General features: G+C 42.1%; 1 protein-coding gene across 3 annotated transcripts in view; it reads right to left on the bottom strand.

The window, feature by feature from the left end:
- Positions 1 to 21,818, bottom strand: part of LPIN1 (lipin 1) — a 122,547-nt gene that overhangs the window by 6,761 nt on the left and 93,968 nt on the right. For all 3 annotated transcript variants that reach the window (XM_075269150.1, XM_075269152.1, XM_075269151.1), the window contains exons 11-19: positions 21,113 to 21,182; positions 14,411 to 14,503; positions 13,196 to 13,275; positions 10,976 to 11,117; positions 7,051 to 7,199; positions 5,987 to 6,073; positions 4,192 to 4,344; positions 3,265 to 3,379; positions 2,170 to 2,273 (exon numbers count right to left, since the gene is read on the bottom strand). In XM_075269150.1, coding sequence (XP_075125251.1) covers positions 2,170 to 2,273; positions 3,265 to 3,379; positions 4,192 to 4,344; positions 5,987 to 6,073; positions 7,051 to 7,199; positions 10,976 to 11,117; positions 13,196 to 13,275; positions 14,411 to 14,503; positions 21,113 to 21,182 — 993 coding nt within the window. The remainder of the gene's footprint in view (positions 1 to 2,169; positions 2,274 to 3,264; positions 3,380 to 4,191; positions 4,345 to 5,986; positions 6,074 to 7,050; positions 7,200 to 10,975; positions 11,118 to 13,195; positions 13,276 to 14,410; positions 14,504 to 21,112; positions 21,183 to 21,818) is intronic.

Here is a 21,818-nt window from a genome sequence, read left to right as displayed (position 1 = left end):
TACTATGGCTACTGCGCATGCGCCCAGGCCATTTTTTTTAAATCAATATCAGTTCATGAGCGCCGGAGGAGGACGGGACCGGAGGACATCGGAGGAAGAGGAGGCGTGGATGAAGAAGAAGACACACCCTGAATGCCCGCCCAGCATGCACAATGCGTAAGTAGATCATTCTTTTTTAGGTTTTGCTGATAGAGCCCCTTTAAGAATATATTTTGGTCTGGGTTTTATGACTGTATAGGTACTGTATGCTTATTTTGTGTAATAGGTTTTGGGACTTATTTAATAATCCTGTTTTTGTCAAAAAGGAGTATAAAATAGAGTACAAGTCATTTAAGCTGGCACCCAGGAATGTAATACTGGTGAACCATCCTTCGGTCTCCCGAGACCTTCACCAATCTGCTGTCACAAGAGACCACAGTGTTTAGGTAAGCTTTAAGACCTCTTCATTGAATACCAAACCCAGCGCCATATCATGTATAGCGGTTATGCCTGATATTGTAGCTCAGTCACTTTCACTTGAATAAGAGCAGTACAGACTACCTGACAAATGAATGTGATGTTGCTGGCCTGTAAAGCAGAGGTGGCGCTCACCTGAGTGCTTCTACAGCTTCAAGCAGCTAACCTGTAGGGTCCCTGGACCAGATATTTATAACCTATCCTCAAGGATAAGGCATCATTATTTTCATCACTATAAATCCTCATTGTTCCCTTGTGCACCCTTTGCTTGGCTTTATTTTACTTCCTGCTGCTTATACCGTGTTTCCCCAAAAATAAGACAGTGTCTTATATTAAATTGTTGTCCTAAATATAGGACATGTCTTATTTTTGGGGGACGTCTTATGACAACCGGCAGTCATGCCAGCACTTCCTTAGCGAAACGCCGGCATGACTAGGTAGTGTAGAGGAGGGGGGGGGAAGGTATCCTACTTACCTTTCCCATCTTCATAGCAGCGCTGGTGCTGCTGTTCATCCCGGCAGCGGAAGTGGTGGGCGGGGCTTAGAGCTTCACTTCACTGGCATTGCAGCCGGCTGGATGCTGTGCACTGTGCTCCGCGTGCACAGGAAAGCTTCTGCCTCTGGAATGAGCTGGGAGAGCTGACTGCCTGCAGCATATGCACAGCGGCATCTCCCAGCTCATCCTACAGCAGCAGGGACAGTGGATACAACAGCAGAGGCAGCAGCTGGTATACCTGTGCACACGGAGCACATCGCAGTGTTCAGCCGACGGCAATGATTTTTTGGCATGCCTTATTTCCAGTGGGTGCCTTATATTAGGCAATTGAACAGAAACCCCCCGCATGCCTCACTTTCGAGGGATGTCCTACTTTCGGGAAAACACAGTACTACTGTTATTTACATACAGTGAATCTATGGACAACTAAACTACATTTCCCATTATTCATCTACCTGCTCTCACTCTCTGTATAGCCCTCTCTTCTCCACTCTCCACTGCAATGAAATCACAGGTAATAAATAATTCCCATATCCAAGGTCACCTGCTGCTGTGAGGTTTCATTTGCTGGCTGAACTACTCACAGGGAGGGGTCATGAGCTTTCAAATAAAACCTCACAACTGCGGTCAATGACCTGAAAATAAATAAGATAAACGGTGCCAAATTTAAATGGGATATATCATAGGAAGTGTTTTGTATTGATGCATCCTTCTATTTGGTCCATATTGGAAGAAAAATAAATACATAAATAGATAAAGACACATGACAAATTCAAGTATACAAACTAATATATATATATATATATATATATATATATATATATGCATATACATACACACACACAGACAAACACTTATTAGCATGTTCAGCATTCCCTTTGTTGTGTGCTTGTGCTAGGTTCATAAATTCAAACCTGTGTTCGGGTTTTCCACTTGGGGATCCCAAAAAAGGAAATCCAATCTGCTTAAAAAAGTGGTTACCCACACAAAACTGCGGACCCCATAGACTATAATGGGGTCTGCCGGGTTTCCGCCCCCCAAAAATGATCAGAGAGTCAGGCTCAGTATGGCCCTTAAGCTCCGCCTACTTTTTCTGACACCTGTATATGTCAGTAAGAGTAGCCTAGGGCTTCATATACAGATCTGATCTGAACACCATATCTTACAATGCATCACAACCTTCTATTCTGCCATGTTATAAGGGCACAGATACTCACGAGGAGATGTTGGTCTTCGCATGTTCCTGAATGAGTTCTCCTTTGGGATTGACCGTAAATATTCTATTTAAAGAAACTCCCACTTGCTTATATGAATAAACATCCTGTGTAAATCATAAAAACGCATATTAGTTTACCGTGCTGGCGGTTTTACGGGGCAATAATGGCATCAACTCCAGCAAGTTCAGAGCATTTCAATTGATTTATCATGTCATAAAGAGAAGTCCTCTGTGTAAGCAGATAAAAACACAGAATGAGGAAAAGTCCAATAAAAAGGTTCCATGTATTACTCAATAAATATTCTCTAAGTGTGCGCAAGTGCTTGGATTTTATTTGGACACTGTCATAAATTCACAGACGCGTCTTATTGGATTAATACAAGTGTTTTAATCTCTGTCCCATTCAGCGAGATCTAATCCTGCCAAAACCCAGATCTTGTTACCACGGGGAGCGATAAGCAGCATGGATGTCACAGCGTTTTATACGAGGTGGATATATAAAATATTAACATGCACGTGGGCTCGTGACTTCACATGAGAAATACGGCTTCATTTTCTTACAGGGAACGACCCTGCTGTGCGGAGCTGTGCAAGTCATCAAAGATGGTCGGGGTAGGAAGAATTACAAAACTCCAAGACACTTTATCCTGCTCACTACGAAAATGAGGGATTAATGCTTTAAAACGAAAGACCTAAGAAAAGGGGTTTTGTGAACGCGACCCCTTTCCACGGCCCTAATAAAACATGTGAGGATAATAAAGAAGGATCCCGCAGCAAGTGCAGTTTCCTACAGAAGGACCTTATAGATTGTAAGCTCTTGAGAGCAGGGCCTTCAATATAGGGATCACAATGTACATTTTTTTTTCGTATCAGTATGTCTTTGGAGTATGGGAGGAAATCCACGCAAACACAGGGAGAACATACAAACTCCTTGCAGATGTTGTTCCTGGCAAGATTCGAACCCTGGACTCTAGTGCTGCAGTGCAACGTGTTGCCCCTATAATTATGTACACTTCTATATAACAATGTTATTCACTCACGGTACGACCGTTCGGGTCACAAAGCAATACGTTCATGTGAAGCGCGGTATACTTACTGTAGGCCGATTCCCAAATGCAGCATAGAAGGGCTCAGTGTTTGGGTGAAACAGATTTTTAATATCGGTCAAGCACTCAATCTTGAATTTCTCTGGTTTCTTTTCTATTACTTCCCTGCAATAAAATAAATTGAGGGAAAAAAATTATGAATTCGTACAGTATGTGGTGGATAAAGAGAGAGTGAATCCAAAATGCTAACAAACGGCAACCTTTAAATTTGGCCCCATATTCTACTGACCTCCATGGATTTTGGTGTAGTTATTCCTCATGCACAAGGAATATATTCAGTAACGCTCTGTGCTGCTATATGGTACCCTTGTACAGGGGGAGTTGGTATTTAGCGGATATGAACCCATAGAAGCAACACCTATAGGCGAAGGTAGGGTTTACAATGGAGTTTAAAGGGGTCCAACCCCTGGCACCACTATTAATAAGGGACTTGCATCAGCCACTAGTTCCAAAACTACACAGCTCCATCCATTGTGTAGTGGCCATTATGGGGAACAGCAGCCCCGCACCCAATTAAACAAATGGGAGCTGAACTGCAGTAGACAACACGACCACTATATAATGTATAAAGATGTTTCCTTACACTATAGGTCCACTACTGGTGCGTTACAGCTAATTGGTGGTGGTGGCAGGTGTCCAACTTTTTTTTCCATGGACATCAATATCAAACGGATGGACTACCCCCTTTAAGAATAAAATCATAGCTATACTAGAGTTACAGTAAGGTTCCATATACTGCAAATGGTAATATGTCATGGATTCAGATTACAGATCTAGGATATTCCTTGCACAAGTTCTTATATTTATAAAGCCTTCACTTAGACATTGAAACAAAAATCAGGTCAATATGGAAAATAAGACTCTAGAAAAGCAATTTTTATGTTTGTCCAAATAAAGTTCACATCTGCTGCCATTACCTGTGCAACGCGGAGAACAAACTACTAGGGCTCAAGAGGACTGGTCCTTGAGGTAACACTGTGCCACGCTCATTGACCCAGTGCAGGTATCCTCGGGTCATGTCTGCCATCCCAATAGCTCGTGCCGAGCAGTAGAGGAATTTATAACCGTTCCTGTTTCATGAGAAGACAAACATGGAAACAAGTTAAAATGAACAAGAAACAGCAGTGAATCTGATATCTAGAACATCGTAAGGCATGTCAAAAACAGAGGGCTACTTATGGTTCAAGGGTTTGGTGAAGACTACTTATGGCTCAAAGGTTTGGTGAAGACTACTTATGGCTCAAAGGTTTGGTGAAAACTACTTATGGCTCAAAGGTTTGGTGAGGACTACTAATGGCTCAAAGGTTTGGTGAGGATTACTAATGGCTCAAAGGTTTGGTGAGGACTACTAATGGCTCAAAGGTTTGGTGAGGACTACTAATGGCTCAAAGGTTTGGTGAGGACTACTAATGGCTCAAAGGTTTGGTGAGGACTACTTATGGCTCAAAGGTTTGGTGAGGACTACTTATGGCTCAAAGGTTTGGTGAGGACTACTAATGGCTCAAAGGTTTGGTGAGGATTACTAATGGCTCAAAGGTTTGGTGAGGACTACTAATGGCTCAAAGGTTTGGTGAGGACTACTAATGGCTCAAAGGTTTGGTGAGGACTACTAATGGCTCAAAGGTTTGGTGAGGACTACTTATGGCTCAAAGGTTTGGTGAGGACTACTAATGGCTCAAAGGTTTGGTGAGGATTACTAATGGCTCAAAGGTTTGGAGAGGATTACTATGGCTCAAAGGTTTGGTGAGGACTACTTATGGCTCAAAGGTTTGGTGAGGACTACTAATGGCTCAAAGGTTTGGTGAGGATTACTAATGGCTCAAAGGTTTGGTGAGGACTACTAATGGCTCAAAGGTTTGGTGAGGATCACTTATGGCTCAAAGGTTTGGTGAGGACTACTTATGGCTCAAAGGTTTGGTGAGGACTACTAATGGCTCAAAGGTTTGGTGAGGATTACTAATGGCTCAAAGGTTTGGTGAGGACTACTAATGGCTCAAAGGTTTGGTGAGGATTACTATGGCTCAAAGGTTTGGTGAGGACTACTAATTGCTCAAAGGTTTGGTGAGAACTACTTATGGCTCAAAGGTTTGGTGAAGACTACTAATGGCTCAAAGGTTTGGTGAGGATTACTAATGGCTCAAAGGTTTGGAGAGGATTACTATGGCTCAAAGGTTTGGTGAGGACTACTTATGGCTCAAAGGTTTGGTGAGGACTACTAATGGCTCAAAGGTTTGGTGAGGATTACTAATGGCTCAAAGGTTTGGTGAGGACTACTAATGGCTCGAAGGTTTGGTGAGGACTACTAATGGCTCAAAGGTTTGGTGAGGACTACTTATGGCTCAAAGGTTTGGTGAGGACTACTAATGGCTCAAAGGTTTGGTGAGGATTACTAATGGCTCAAAGGTTTGGAGAGGACTACTTATGGCTCAAAGGTTTAGTGAGGACTACTTATGGCTCAAAGGTTTGGTGAGGACTACTAATGGCTCAAAGGTTTGGTCAAGGTATTAGATAAGAGAAGCATCCACTGGGGTGTTATAATGGGCAAGATCAAGACGTGTGGCAAATACCATACACCAATGCATCCTATTAGGACATCATACACGTGGCAGAAATACAATTATGTATATAAATACAGATTATATGTGAACTCAAGATCTGGCAAACTACAGAAAGTCAGGACAACCCACTGGGGAATCCATTCGAGATACTCACTGGCTGACTTTGTGATACAGCTTTGCGATACCCTGGTGAGTCCAGTCTTTGCCTAGCGTTGGTAAAATATGACCTAATGTATCCGATCTGAAACAGGAAAAGCATACATTACAAATTCATTTAGGAAACAAAATATTATAATGGTGGAAAACTGGTGTATAAGCCATGAACAAAGTTGTAATTCTTGGCAGAAACTTGTTTTTTTTTGCATAGATCATGACTTTTCTCTCAAAGGACGTGACTATTATCAGATTTCTCATTATTAACGTCAATTTAGCATAAATTATTTCAGAAATCTATGTTACCGATGAGCTAGTGCTGATTTCTGATTAGACACATTAACCCCAAAGGATTTATGAAGAGTTGTGCGCCTCATCATAAAGTAGGTGTCAACTCCAATGGGGCAGGGATCTCCAAGACTGGTATGGAAAACCCTAGTCTTGGTAAATCAGTCCCACGTTTGTAGGACTTGAAGCGAGAATGTTTAGGTCCATCCATTCAATAACTATATACCTCACTAGGTCATTTAATACCATGATATCTAAGGTGCTTATGGGTTTCCATGCGAGTTGCCTTCACCAATATTGGTGAACTATCCTTAGGGTTGGGCCATTAGAAAAATTTGTCATGTGTGACTGTTACATATAGGATCAAAGCAATACTAGATCCAGGGCTGGGTGGACATCAATAGGTACAAATTTTGTAAATAATCTGGCATTATTGCGGTCTACACTTACGGTAGTATATTTCATAGTATGACAGAATGTACAATCCTGTAGACACATTTTTTTCTTGATGACCTCAGGTCCAGTACGCCATGGAGACCTTCTACTGATCAAGTTTCTTCAAAGTTTTTGTCAAGACCATTAATATATATATATATTTGTGTTTAGGCGCCGCCAACCAAAGAATTGTAGAAAAATAAAGTTTCCATCAATTCTCGAAATGAATAGAAGCTGGCAAACACATTTTCTGAAAAGGCAATTAAAGGACAGTAATGGAAGCCGCACATTCTGCTCGCACCGTGTCCCCGCAAGTAACTCCGCACTTCACAAAGAACTCACCTGGTAATTGTTCCATCAATATCAGAAATGATGATTTTATCATCCCAGTTCCACAAGTAAATGGTGCCCTCACAGCGACACGTTCCCTGGTATTGAGTGGTAACACTGAACACAACATCATTTGGGCCATTTTTCAGCTTCAGACTTTTCTGAAACAGAAAATAATTACCGTGAGCGTCGGCGAAGAACAGAACATTCCACCACCATCCGGCCCATCAACACAGAACAAAGGCTGTAAGCTGAACCCAATCGTCTCTAACGGCATGGATACATATCATTTATACTATCTATTATGTTATTTTATACAACATAAAATGGATTTTCTTGGGCGATTTGAGTAGACAAATAAAAAAAAAATATATCACATTATCAATATCCCACAAATACCATACTTATAGCTATTATATACGTAATATACAAACTGAACCAGACCTCAGCCTACTCTGAAGAAGGGCTGCAAGTAGCGAAAAATGTTGGGTTCTACATAGGTATGTAATCCTGAACAAATTTTGTATAAGCAGCTTTTATGGGGTGTTCCAGGATCAGAAAAAAATTGACCAATGGGAGGAAATGCCATAACCCAATGAAAGAACCATTACTAACTGGATAAAACTTTCCCCGACCCCAGTGGCACCAGTGGTCACCACCAATCTCTGTTGATTGTCTTACAGCGTTCATGTGCGGTCCACCCATATGATCACTGCAACCAATCACTGGTTCAGATGTGACCCCTTGGTTGCAGCCTGTTGGGTGTAGGGCACATTAGCGCCGCAAAAAAAAAAATAAAAAAAAAAATCAACAAATACCCATGGGGACCACTGAATCAACAGGCGAGACTTATCATGAGAGTAATACAATTCCTCTCTTTGCTCAATTTTTTTCAGAGCTCTAAAAACGCGAGTCCAAACTACAGTCAGTTTCCGTTATTTGTACCATGAAAACCAAAATTAATTTTCTTTGCTGTAGGAGAAATATTTCATGGCAGCCATTCCATCTTCCAGAGCAGATCTCTGTTCTAATTCATAGATGGGGGATCCCTAAGTGGGGGACCACATATGTGTCTTCCATATTATTTACCAACACATGTTGGCAGGGGGGATTGCCTTCCATAGACAAGGTTTTTAATGGGTGAGAGAGTTTAGTTACATAGTTGATGAGGATGGATGAAGACATCAGTCCATCAAGTCCAACCTATAACCCTACAATCCCCTACAGTGTTAATCCAGGGCAAGGCAACAAAAAACCATGAGGCTCATGCCAATTGCCCCATTTCAGGGGAAAACATTCCTTCCCGACTCCAATCTGGTAGTCAATAGTTTGATACATCCAGTTCTGGCCCCAACATGTAAACATGAGGGAGACAGGAACTCTGTGCACCGCTCACTTCTAGTCCTCTTCTCCCATCCTCACACCTAGCTACAACATTCGTTGCAAACCGGAACAATAGCTTTTGACTTGAGAACCCAGAAAACTTCAACTAGGACATCTCAACTTCCTATGATGGTATGGTGATGAGCAATGTCTGACTAAAGTACCATTGGCCCACCAGATAAAATAATTCTTTGGGGGTCCACCGGTCAACATTCCCCAAGAAATAGACCTCTTTACTCATCAAATGTAGGTGTGTTCTGCTGGACCATTAGAGCTTGAGCCCACCAGAGGATCTTCTGATACTTTTGTACCAGTCTGACACTGGTGATGAGGAGAGATAACATATTATGTTATATTCCACACTGCAAGTAGCTTCATCTGGACAAGACGCCTAGAGACCAGTCGGTAACTCCAGTTTATGTTGGAGGAAAGGCCATTGGTTAATTGCACCATTAAAATGTTTGGGTGGCCAAAAGCGGTATTCATTAGACAACACCCATGAATATCATCCATACAAGAAATGTGTAGACTAATATGGAGACTTACTAGGTGTCTGTTATGTGCATGGAGTCTAAGCCTTCATACATCTTCCATTCTCTCAATCCCATTAATTTTTTTTTGCCTCTCACATCAAACATTTCTTGTAAATCTCCTTACTCCGAGGATACATTTTATTCGATTGTGACTCATTACTGGCTGCAGCCCCTTTCACCAGACACACCAATTTACTTCCTGTATTGTACGCTGATATATCTAATGGACATCCCTAATGCACTCCCATCTGACATCAGACCAATTATATTCAGACTCCGCACGCTAGTCACAAAGTGTGAGCCTCTAACAAGTGCCCGCTGCGTCTGGAATAATGGCTCCATTTCTCTGCTCCTGTCTTGCTGCTTAGAATATATCTGTTATTCAGTGGGCAGGTATAGCAAACTGTTCCAAAGCATATTCACCAATTTTTATTTTATACCCAGTGTAAGTTTGTAATCTCAGAAATATTCAGTAAAAATCAGCTCGTTTCTTGTGCTCCATTTTCTCAAGAAAGGGAAAGCAGATGTTCGGTTGCAGAATGCAGGCTGCCCTTGAATGGCTGCCGATTACCTTCATGTCCACTCCTATGTATCTACAGATGGGTGGACATTAGAGATGAGCAAACACTGTTCGGAACAGCCGTTCCGAACAGCACGCTCCCATAGAAATGAATGGAAGCGGCCGGCACGCGGGGGGTTAAGCGGCCAGCCGCCGGCAAAGTCTGCGTGCCAGGTGCTTCCATTCATTTCTATGGGAGCGTGCTGTTCGGATCGGCTGATCCGAACAGTGTTTGCTCATCTCTAGTGGACATGAAAGCACATGGAGTCTGAGCTCAGTTACCAGATTCTTCAGATAAGGAAAACCATGCCCATTAGATGTCTGGAAAACCCACCAAATTTGCAGGAACAGCCATCTATCTAATGTATGTAGTCCTCCCACCTTTACACCAAGAGAAGGGCCGGCCATGTTGGATTTAGACATGGCCAATCATTTGTTCTCATAAATGGTTTTTCCAGGCCCCAAAAGTGGATGTCCTATACACAGGATAGGCCATCAGTAACTTTGGGCAGGACCACTGCAAGGTCTTTGTTTGGACCCCCATGATCATATATACTGTGGATAGGTCAACAGTATAACAAAAAAACATGGTAGAGTCTGGAAAAGCCCTTCAAAGGGGTTGTCCTGGAGTAGAAACATGGCTGCTTCCTTTTTTAAAATACCATAGCTGTCCACCAGCGTGGTAGTGCAGTTTGGCTCCATTCACATCAATGAAGCTGAGCTACAATACCAGATGCAACCAGAGGACGCGTGTGGTGCTGTATTAAACAGAAGACAACCATGTTTGACTCACCCTCGACAAAACCCTTTAAGCCCCTTTCTCACAGGCCAATAAGTGGCCAAACAAATGTTCCCAGGTATGTTTTGTTCCTGGTAAGTGGCCCATCTACTGGTGCCAGTAATCATTCAAAAAACATTGGTCAGGTGATCACATCTGTTAAGTGGCAATAAAATCATCATTTGTCACAAGGGATGTGTTGGCGACATAAGCATGAGAGATGAACAATCACAGGACCAATGGACATATTATATTGGAAAGGGACCATCGGTGAGTCGATTAAACAGGTGATTATGGGTCAATTTTTTTACTTTTACTACATACGACCAGTTGTCTTTAAAAATCCCAGACGACCCCTTATGTTCCTTATTTTAGGAACCCCTTTTAGCTTCCTACCAGACTTCTTAGTTTGCAGGCTCGCTGCATATTTCGATAAATATAACACACCACCGCGTCGGATAATCCCATTATGGGGTCATCTAACCAAGCTATAAATATACGGAGCAGATTACACGCCTTAATCAGCCCAAAGTTACACATATCATGGGAGACTTGATCCGTGACAATGCCCAGAGACGTAATGGCCGTTTATGGTACCCAGTCAGTAATAATACCTTATACAGCCATCTATTCCCAGCAGAACATTAGCATGTAATTGAGAGTAGACACGGATCTGGCACTCACAAGCTGGTCAGAGGTCAGCCGTAGCGTCTTCTTATACGTAACGCCGGAGGATGAAAGGTGGCTCTGGTTTGACGGCAGGGAGCCGGTATTCTGCTTGGCTACTCTGGGGTCCTCGTCGCTGGACGAAGACTCATCCTTTATTCTGGAACAAACACAGGAAGATGACGTGATGAACCGGAAAATGCATTTGGCTGTGGGCTCAAAAAATACATTTGCTCTGACTCGTTGAGTGCATTAATTGATTGTCTATCGAAAGCGACGTCTCCGGGGAAGATACCGAAAACCTGTATGTTAAACTGTCAATGAGCTGGCCGTACTTGATCCTTCATTCATACCAGACTCCTTCCATTGAGAATATGGTTTCCTATAATACCTAGCACTCGGATGTGATATGCTATGAATCATATGGAGTAAAAATAGCCCCGTCTGTATGGTAATCAGATTACATAGCTTTACAGGCAAAGGATCCTGCCAGGCTTAAGAGGCAGCGATAGCAAAGCAGGGGGGAAAAAAAAAAAATCAGTTTATTGCACTGAAATTAACTCCTTAGTCTTAAAGTGACCTCCACCTTTTAACACTATGTTATATTTAGGGTCAACATTCTGCATTAACGTATTTACAGAGGTCTCAATAGCCTAACAACATCCATCTTCTGATCGGCGCTGTCACACTGAGCATTTTGGAGTTTTGTTTATCCAAATCTGTTCAGCTATTCCAAAGATATAAGCCCTTTTAGAGATGCAAATTAATGTTTATTATGCGGTAACACTGCATGACCCCACTGGCAGAGAAACCAGTGTGTTAGCGCCCACTTGGCTAGTGTTCCCTAATTTGTATCAACACTAAAAGGGCTTATATCTTTAGAATAGCTGAATGGATTTGGATAAAAACAAAAAAATGCTTAGGTTGACAGTGCCTATTAGATGATGGATGTGATTGGCTTTTCAGACCCAGTGACAGGTCCTCTTAAAATATCTTTATAATGCTTTATATAGCCAGTTACATGTTACAACTCTATACTAAGAATTTAAAAGGTTACTGTATGCAGAGTTATTATTGCGTTCTGGAGGTAATCTTCTAAATTCCCCATAGTGGAAGATACAGACCGCAGAATTTTATCATACAACTATGTCCGTGCAGAGGATTTGGAGCTCTGTATCAGGAAAACTAAATTTTGACTCCCATGACAGAAAATTATAAAAAACACAGTTAGTTACGATTCTGCATCTTTTCTTATAGCTCATTGTGCAGTTCCTCTTACTGCTAATAAAAATGTATATATAATTTGACAGCTGGGTGTTACCATGTCCCTTGTCAAAGGGGTGTGTCTCTATATAGACAGCACTGGTAGGACAGTGTGGAAGCCTACAAGGGCCCACCACCAACTAGTAGCACCCATCAGGGTTTATTGCCGCTGAGACCCCTATAATTAAATGGCAGCAAATGTTCAGCAGCCCGGTGTCACATTACATGGTGCCCATTAGGGAAAATGGACCTCCTGAGTGAAAACCAGTATCTTAGATAATCAGTATATTACAATAGATTATCCCAGAAATTTTTACCTAAAAACTAACTGGTGATAAATAGAGATGAGCGAATAGTACTCAATCGAGTAGGTGTTCGATCGAATACTACGGTATTCGAAATACTTGTACTCGATTGAGTACCACTCGCTATTCGAATGGAAAAGTTCGATGCAGAACCAGCGTTGATGGGCCGAATGCTATACAGTCAGCCAATCAACGCTGGTACCTCTCCTTACCTTTAGAAGTCTTCTCCGTGCAGCTTCCCCATGGCGTCTTCCGGCTCTGGATTCACTCTGCCAGGCAGAGCCGACTGCGCATGTCCGCTTGTAGTGCTGGCATGCGCAGTCGGCTCTGTCCAGGCCCGATGCCTGGCAGAGTAAATTCAGAGTCGGAAGATGCCGCGGGGATGCTGCACGGAGAAGACTTCTTGGAGGATCCAGCCCGACCCTCACTCGTGGACTTGGTAAGTATAATTTGATCGAATGTTACCTACCCCTGAAACGAGCATTTTCCCCCCATAGACTATAATGGGGTTCGATATTCGATTCAAGTAGTCGAATATTGAGGGGCTACTCGAAACGAATATCGAACCTCGAACATTTTACTCTAATGATAAATAAATTGCCCATCAAGACAAAAATTCTTGTCGATCTTGACTTTTTTTCTAGTCCGGTAGGCAATTCTGACGACTTACCTTTGCTCGATGCCATTGCCGGCAGTTTGTTCACCAGGGTACGATCCATTTCCACTTAAGCCTTGTTCTGTCTTTGACTCCTAATGAAAATCAGATGTCAAGTCTGTTATTATACAGTAGTAGGAAGCGGCAAGTTATAGGGCATTATGAGAAATCCAGATGTCCCAGACTTTACAGGTCTTTACATCACAGAGTGTGTAAAATATTAACAACGGAAATAAAGAGGAAAAATTTGGGGAGTTGGGTCCAGACTACAATTCACTTTACAGAGAAAGGACGTGAGACGTACAAACCAATCTTCCTGGCTGAGAAAGACATTTCATGGAAAATAAATCAGTAAATCATTTCTGAATATTTTTTGTACATAATGATGCAATATATGACCATGAGGAGTTCTTATGAGCTACGTGTCCCTCACGTTCTTTGAACCAAGCTTCCAAGGCTTCAGATCTCTCTCCAGGGACCTCCACCATTCACCATGTACACAGTCCAGTCATATTAATGTGACCACCGTCTACTTTTGACGTCAATGTTAAATAACCAATCGCAGAAGGCACGTGTCATCAGCCATCTGGGTGCACTCATCATTGTGGAAGGCATGATGGATCAACACCAGTATGCATCTATCCTTGCGGACCATGTTCATCCCTACATGCAAACTGTTTTTCATCAGGAGGATAGCATCTACCAGCAGGACAATGCGACGTATCATAAAGCTCGCAGTGTACGTGCGTGGTTGGAGGAGCACCAGGATGAGTTTACCGTACTCCCTTGGCCAACAAATTCCCCAGACTTGAACCCAATCGAGAATCTGTGGGACCACCTCGATCGGGTTGTTCGCACCATGGATGCTCAACCGCGTAACCTAGCGCAGCTGGCCACAGCACTGGAGTCGGCATGGCTCAACATCCCAGTGACATCATCACAACATCCCCTCTCTTCCTGCACGTCTCGCAGCGGTCCGCTCTGCCAAAGGTGGTTATTCTGGATTTTGACAAGTGGTCACATTAATGTGACTGGACTGTGTATAATACAGCTCAACTGAATGATGAGCCCATTTTAGGACTCTCCCAAATATAGTCACCCATACTACGTTTTTCACCATGGGACCTAGTGGTCAACCCCCCACTTATCATTGCATAGCTCTGAAATGCATAAACCATCATTTGTACGCAATACTGGGTAAAAACAGTAACCTAGCGGACAGGGGCTTACCACTTTTATATTATTGTTCCTTCCGCGCCAAGAGAACCACCATCTTCCACCCTTTTTAGGCATCTTGTCTCGCATCAGGGTATCCACAGTAACCTGTGATAAATGCACGGTGACCACAGTAACGTAAAAGAAAGCAAAACAGAAATATCTAAATGAATAAAATGATAATGTAAAAGAAAAACCATAAAAAAATAACGTGTAGAAAGCAGTGAAGCAACGGCAAGCAAGCAAGCAAGCACGTGTATGAGAAACATACATACTGTCTGCTGGCCACAGAGACTAGAAAAACAAAATCTAATGGAATCTACCACTGCACAGACGTAATCAAAGCAAGAGTACTTGAAAGAAAACGAGAAAAGGAAAATATAAAAGACTGTTAGTATTTGGAGTTAGTATATGTAGACATGGACACATATACAGAAGGGTGTGCATCGTACAAGAGGACCACACTTCACACACATGGGAGTTCCGGTGAGAAACTTAAGGGTAGGTTGCAAGGATCTAGACTTTGGCAATCACATATTCTATAATCACTATCAATACAATCAATCAATCACCATAATCTAGAATAAATGGGGTTGAACAGTGCGCAATGATGGCGGGAAGCTCTACACTGACGTAAAGTCTTCTCCTCAGTTAGTCAACGTTGGGAATGAATGGGTGACAGATGACGCAATGTTGGCTTCTTTCATTTTGGTTGAGAATCCTTCAACACTAAAGTCAGTTGTAGCCACCATAAAGGGAATCTGTCAGCAGAACCCGTCGTATCAACCCAGCCCTGCAGATAGATTAGGGACACCCAAATCATACATGGTATTTGACTTGTGAATTGGGTCCTGTGTTTTTGAGATATTGCTGTTTTTCTTAATGTGCAAATGAGTACTTTGGAGCAACTAGGGTCGTGATGGCGAACCTAAGGCACGGGTGCCAGAGGTGGTGTTCAGAGCCCTCTCTTTGGGCACCCATCTGTGGAACATATTATACTGTGTGGAGGCCACCATGGAGCAAATTTTACTGTGTGAGGACCACTGTGTAGTAGAATATACTGTGTGGGGGTCACTATGGAGCTGTTTGTACTGTGTGGGGGCCACTATGAAGCAAATTAGACTGTGTGGGGGTCACAGTGGAGCAGAAAGCTCTATAAAGCCCCATTCATATGACCATATTTTGCAGGTCTGTAATAGAGTGCAATTGTGGATCCGCACATTATTAAGGTTAAATTGCCGTGTTGGCACTTTGTGATAAAATACTGGGTTTTGGGTTGCAGTTTGGGCATTCGGACTCTAAAAGGTTCGCCATCACTGAACTAGGGCATTGCCATTGCTCCAAAGAGGAAAGCAGCAATAGCCCTGTTGCTCGAAAGAGGTACTTTGTAACCATATTTCAGCAACAGAGGAAAACACTCTTTGATTCGGTTGAACAACTCTATTTAAAGGAACACAGAAAATGCACGAAAATAAAAAATAAAAATTGAATATTCTCATTAATTCTTCCATTAACCACCTTTTCCTAATTTTCTCACTGTACAACTAAACCTCAGAAATATGTCACAAAATACTTTCTCTTTGCCCCAGGAGATTAGCCATGCCCCCTCTTCTTCCCCACTGCCCTGTGTCCGGCTGTAAGACAACTGGCTGGAGCAAGAGTCTTCTATATAAAGTAGAACAAAAGGTCCTCGAGCCCAATTAGAAAATTGCCCTCAAAAGCCAGGCACCAAACGGCAAGCAGCTATGTCAGGACATCTCACTTGACCAAGGTTTTTTCATCTGTGTCCACATGTATGATTAAAAATTTTGGAAAGTCATGATTCATCCCTAAAGTGAAAAGTTTGCTATGAAAACTTATTAACTAATCCCACATAAAAGTCACAACTCTTCCCTTTATCAAGCAGATCATAAGCAAAAATTTTAAAAAATCTCAGTTAACCAATTGGTCTTCCAAATGTACTTTTGAGCGATACCCCTACAAAAGGTACAACCACACACAACTTAAGTTAGTCAGATATCATAGAGGGGGGAAAAAACATCTACTATAAATAATTGCTTAGACAGTTCTACCATATTGGTCACGTTATAGTCAACTACTACCCAAAGGAAACCAAAATCCTGACGGAGCTTATTCCAAAACAATGGGTAATACATAGTCCAGAATGGGCGATTCCACTGTATTTCTGTCAACGTCAACTATTGATGGAGAACGTCATGGATGGCAAGGACAAGTCAATGAGAAATGACAGAGTATGAGATGGATGGGCACATTCAGAATTCATGAAAATGCATAATTCACATAGTTCTATAGGGCTATAGGCCTCCTGTGCACAGACATGTATTATTTGTCAGGTTACCACTGATTTATATGCAATGTGCCCTCGAACCTATACAAGGGTGACTTATTCCTGCCCATCAACTCAACTACATTGCACCTCAGTGGTCAAGGTCTGTTTATGGCGACCCATAGCTCCCAAACAGTAGGGTTTTTTGTTTCATAGGGTACAGAAGAGCTAATATCCAAATCTGTTTTACTGAAGTGATTATTTGGGAATGGCAGGGGCTAAAGAAAAATTGCAATTGTGCCGAAATCACTGGAGCGGCACCTATTGAAGGTTGCAAAAAGCTGGAGTTGGTGGTGAAAGACCATCTTTAGGCTAAAGCCCCATATTGCGGAAAAGGAGCTTTTTTGTTGCAGATTTTGCAGCATTTTTTTGAGCCAAAACCAGTAGTGAATTGAGCAAAAGGTAGAAGTATAAGAACTTCCTTTATATCCCCATTTCTTTCATAGCCAATCTTGACTTGGCTCAAAAAATCACAACAAAAAAAGCGTGAGGCGTTTCCCCATGTTGAGGAAACACAGCTTTTTTTTTGCAGATTTTGCTGTGGTTTTTTTTTAAGCGAAAGCCAGGAGTGGATTGAGCAGAAGGGAGAAGTATAAGAACTTTATAGATATTTTCCCATTCCTTTTGTAGCCATTCTTAGCTTTGGCTCAAGAAACCGCAGCAAAATCTGCAACAAAAAAAGCTGTGTTTCCGCAACATGGGGTCTTAAATAGGTTTTTCTAACCCCCTCCTCCATTGTTTTTCATACTGATGGCCTATTAGTGGTCAATGGGGGTGGTCAATGACCCAAGCGCCTCTATATGTTGGAAGTTACAGTGGATAGACGCAGTTTTGCACAGCATTCCTTCAACATCCATTACCATTTTACACGCCGTAAATGTATTTCCTTTTTGCTTAACCTTCTGCAAAATTTTAATAATTCAGATTGTAACTCGTGATCGCAAACACTCTGGAATAGCTCAGTAGGATCCATCCAGCTCTGGTAAACAGCCTGTGAATAAATACTAAACTTGTTTGAATAGCCATAGCCTGAAGATTAGATAATCAACCATTGTGCTGGGGAGAATGGAGCAGTCGCAAACAAATAATTCTATTTCTAACCACCTAGAAAGAATAGCGCTCAGCCATAATGGGTAATTACATGATTCATGTCTTATTATTCTCCGGATAAACAAAACAACTTCTAATGGAAAATGTTGCTGCGCGACCAATCTGTTCTTATGAAAAAGCGCCTGACAATAGGACACCTCAATTATGTTTATATATGAATAATGAGTTGCCCCTGGCAACCAAACATAGAACGCACCAAAAGCTTCTCTTTCCGACGATAATATTTTGTCTCTAACCTCATAAACCAAGCTCCCTTGCCCCGAGTAGTAAAGCTCGGGTACGTTCCCGCAGCCAGAAAAATAACGTAGGCCTGAAGAAGTGGAACCCATTCCGATCATAAAAGCTTAATTGAAAAGTAAAAATTCACTGCGGGGATGGAAATGGGACTCGAAATGTAACAATGGGTGAGATGTACTAAACGTATGATTTTATATAGAAGGATACTGAACCATAAATCTAAACTATATGGTACAAATTGCAAATTTATAATATTGATATATGTTCTACACATATACACCATTTATTAATTATATTTTGAATGTATTATATGTAGAATGGCCCCAGCTTCTCCCTGACAAACTCAACTTCAGCAATAGATCTCCCCCTGCTTATAACAGAGCCTACTGCCTGTAGCGTAAGTGGCCACAAAAAAAATGGCCACAGGCACGTGCAGTCGGCTCTTTTCTTATAATCCATGAAAGAGGAATTTTCTGAAAAACCAGAATACAATTTACGCACTCCATACAGTTATACCTCACATTCATCTCTTTTGGCTTAAAGGGATCCTATCACTCAGACATGATTTTTTTTTTCTTCTAAGTACCATGTCGGAATAGCCTCAGGAAAGGCTATTCGTCTCCTACCTTTCGTCGTCTTCTCCGGGCCATCGGTCGCCTACAATCCCATTTTTTCCCTGTATGCAAATTAGCTCTCTCGCAGCACTGGGGGCGAGCCCCAGCGCTCAAACAGCACTGGGGGCGTCCCCAATGAACTCTCTCCAGTGCCGCCTCCATCTTCGTCAGCAATGTCCTCTTCAGCGTCTTCTTCCGGCGGTGGCTTATACCTTCTAGGCCTCGGGCAGAGCAGACTGCGCATACCCACAGACCACAGGAAAACGGCCACTTACAATACTGTGCAAGCAGCCATTTTCCCGTGACCTGAGGTCTTCTCTGCCCAAGGCCCGAGGCCTAGAAGTTACAAGCCACTGCCGGAAGAAGACGTTGAAGAGGGCGCTGCTGACAAAAGATGTAGGCGCTGGAGACAGTTCTCTCACAGCATTGGGGATGCCCCCAGTGCTGCTTGAGCGCTGGAGCCCGCCCCCAGTGCTGCAAGAGAGCTAATTTGCATACCAACAAGAACCGGGATTGTAGGCAAAAAGCGGCACAGAGAAGACAACGAAAGGTAGGAGACGAATAGCCTTTCTTAAGGCTATTCCGACATGGTACTTACAAAAAAATCATGTCTGAGTGATAGGATCCGTTTAATAAACAACATACAAGCATAATGAAAATAGCACAAGCCAATGATGGTCACACCTCCTGAGGAAGCCAGCTCTTGATGAAATGCGTAGGGATGTTCCTTCTACATGTCATTTGTATTTCTGTGAGTGCTGAGTTAACCATTTTTCAACTTCAATATGACTTCAGGTAATTAAAGGGGCACTATCATTGGGAAAAGTCATTTTTAACTAATCACATCCTTGCATAGGCGTTAGAAATGCTATTCCACACTTACCTAGTAACTTACCTAGTAAGTTAGTATGTAGATTGCCTGAGTGGTTTTTGAATAAGTCAATTTTTATTCATATGCTAATTAGACTGGTGCACAATGCATCGTGCACCTCCTTTGCTATTGTTTCCTATGTACAGGCTGTTTCTGATGATGATGATGACTCAGCTTCCTGTTTGCACACACTTATAGGAGATAATAGAAGAGAGGAGTGCTGCTGGGAACTTCTTGTGCTAGCTGAAAGCTCATTAGCATATGAATAAAAATGGACTTATTTAGAAACCATTGAGGCAATTTACATACTAAAGGTAAGTGTGGAATAGCATTTCTAAAAATGACTTTTCCCAGTGATCGAGCCCCTTTAAATGTATGGTCACTATTGGACTTTATGACATGTTGCTATGTTTGACTTTAGAATGTGATCTGATGTACTCTACATGATGATTTAACAATCTAACTCTTTCACAACATGATATTTTCAGTGTGTCCCCTATTTTTTCATCCTTTGGTACATATGTACGTTTAGGTGTATCCTGCACTGTTATTTGTTGTGTGTAGATTATATACACCGATATTTGAATAGTTGAAGTGCAGGATGTATGACTAATGTTTATTGTCTACAGGGGCCTCATACACCATTGATATAGGTTCCATGTACTTTACATGATTTGATACCTACCTAAAATTTAATATTATGTAATTATGCACAGCGCTTTAGGTCTTTCATTTCTAGGGTCATTCTTTTGTGTTCTGGCAAATTCCATCTGCCCTGCTGTATCTAAGATTTTAATGGTAATTATTTACTATGTATTTAATAAATATTTCAAATGTTTTATTATTAACTAGTCAGACTATTTATTCACACCATTGGCTTGTACTTTTTCCATTATGCAAGTGCAGTCGGCTCTGCCTGAGACCCGATGGCAGAGCCAGCTGTGCATGTGTAGAAGTTTGAACCCAGCGCGGAGAAGGGCCATTCCAGACTGAGATGGAGGCAGCGCTGGAGAGTTCTCTTGCAGCATTGGGGGCGACCCCAGTGCTGTTTGACCGCTGGGGACCGCCCCCAGTGATGCGAGAGAACTCATTTGCATACCGAAGAAAACCCGGATTTCTACCGAACGGCGGTGCGGAGAAGACATCTAAAGGTAGGAGAAGAATAACCTTTCTTAAGGCTATTCCTACGTGTTAGTCAGAAAAAAAGGGATCCAATGATAGGATCCCTTTAAATAGCCAAAATTTATGCCCCATTTTTGAGAATAACCCAAATGCGGTCTCAATGACTTCCATCTCTGTTTTTTTGGACTGTACTGGCAAAAAAAAGGAAGTGGTGTTTGCTCTACAGTAGGTTAATGTTAGACGTGTGTTAGTTATGGTGATTTGCCAATGGGCCAACTTGAAGACGACCACCACCAAGCAAGAGTACCCAACGCTCCACCGTACAACCGTAGTCACATTTACAGCCGGCAGGACACAATGCAGAGGGTAACCACACATAATATAGGGTTTTGAGCTGCTGTTTCACTTATGCCTACCTTAGGTAATGGTTTCTGGAAAGCCTGCATGGCCAAGAGGAGGGGGGCAGCTGTTGGCCAATTGTAGTACCTGAGAAGGAAATCACAGGGTTAAAACAACAATACAATGGAACAGAAGGAAGTATAAAGAATGGAAAGTCGGGATCTGCAATGCATAAGGAGGCAAATATCACTCATATATTCTGTAAATCTAAACATTCGCAACGAAAATGTACAAAAAAAAAGTTATACTATAGAACGACTACCCCAGAAAAAAAAAGTTGGAAGGGTCACGTCAAGTAGTTGCGCGTTGCGTTCCTCAGCCCAGTACACTTCCTATGAATTATTCATCACTAGTTTACATATATGCAAACAACGCAGACAGGCAAGACGGAAAAGTCAAATGAGACTTTTTAGCATCAAATTTCGTACTGTCGACAGCTCTAACTCAGCACTTTTGCACGGTTGCCTTGGAAACTGATGACTGCTAATATCTATAATCAAGTGACGAATAAATTATAACAATAAGTAAGAACTCTCTACCGCAAACCTCAATGTACCCAGCGTGTGGCTGGATGTCACCGGGTCTAAACCTCTCCACAACTACCGTATGACTTTGACATTTAGAATTCGGTCAAAGCAACCGCCAGCATTAAAATAACGGATATTCCGTCTTGTTTATTAGGCTAAAGGTGGCGATACACATGAGCCAAGATGTCTGAACCCG

The sequence above is a fragment of the Leptodactylus fuscus genome, chromosome 3 (assembly GCF_031893055.1).
Source record: "Leptodactylus fuscus isolate aLepFus1 chromosome 3, aLepFus1.hap2, whole genome shotgun sequence".
NCBI lineage: Eukaryota > Metazoa > Chordata > Amphibia > Anura > Leptodactylidae > Leptodactylus > Leptodactylus fuscus.
Note: the sequence above shows the minus strand (reverse complement) of the source record. Positions and strands in the feature narration are given on the sequence as shown.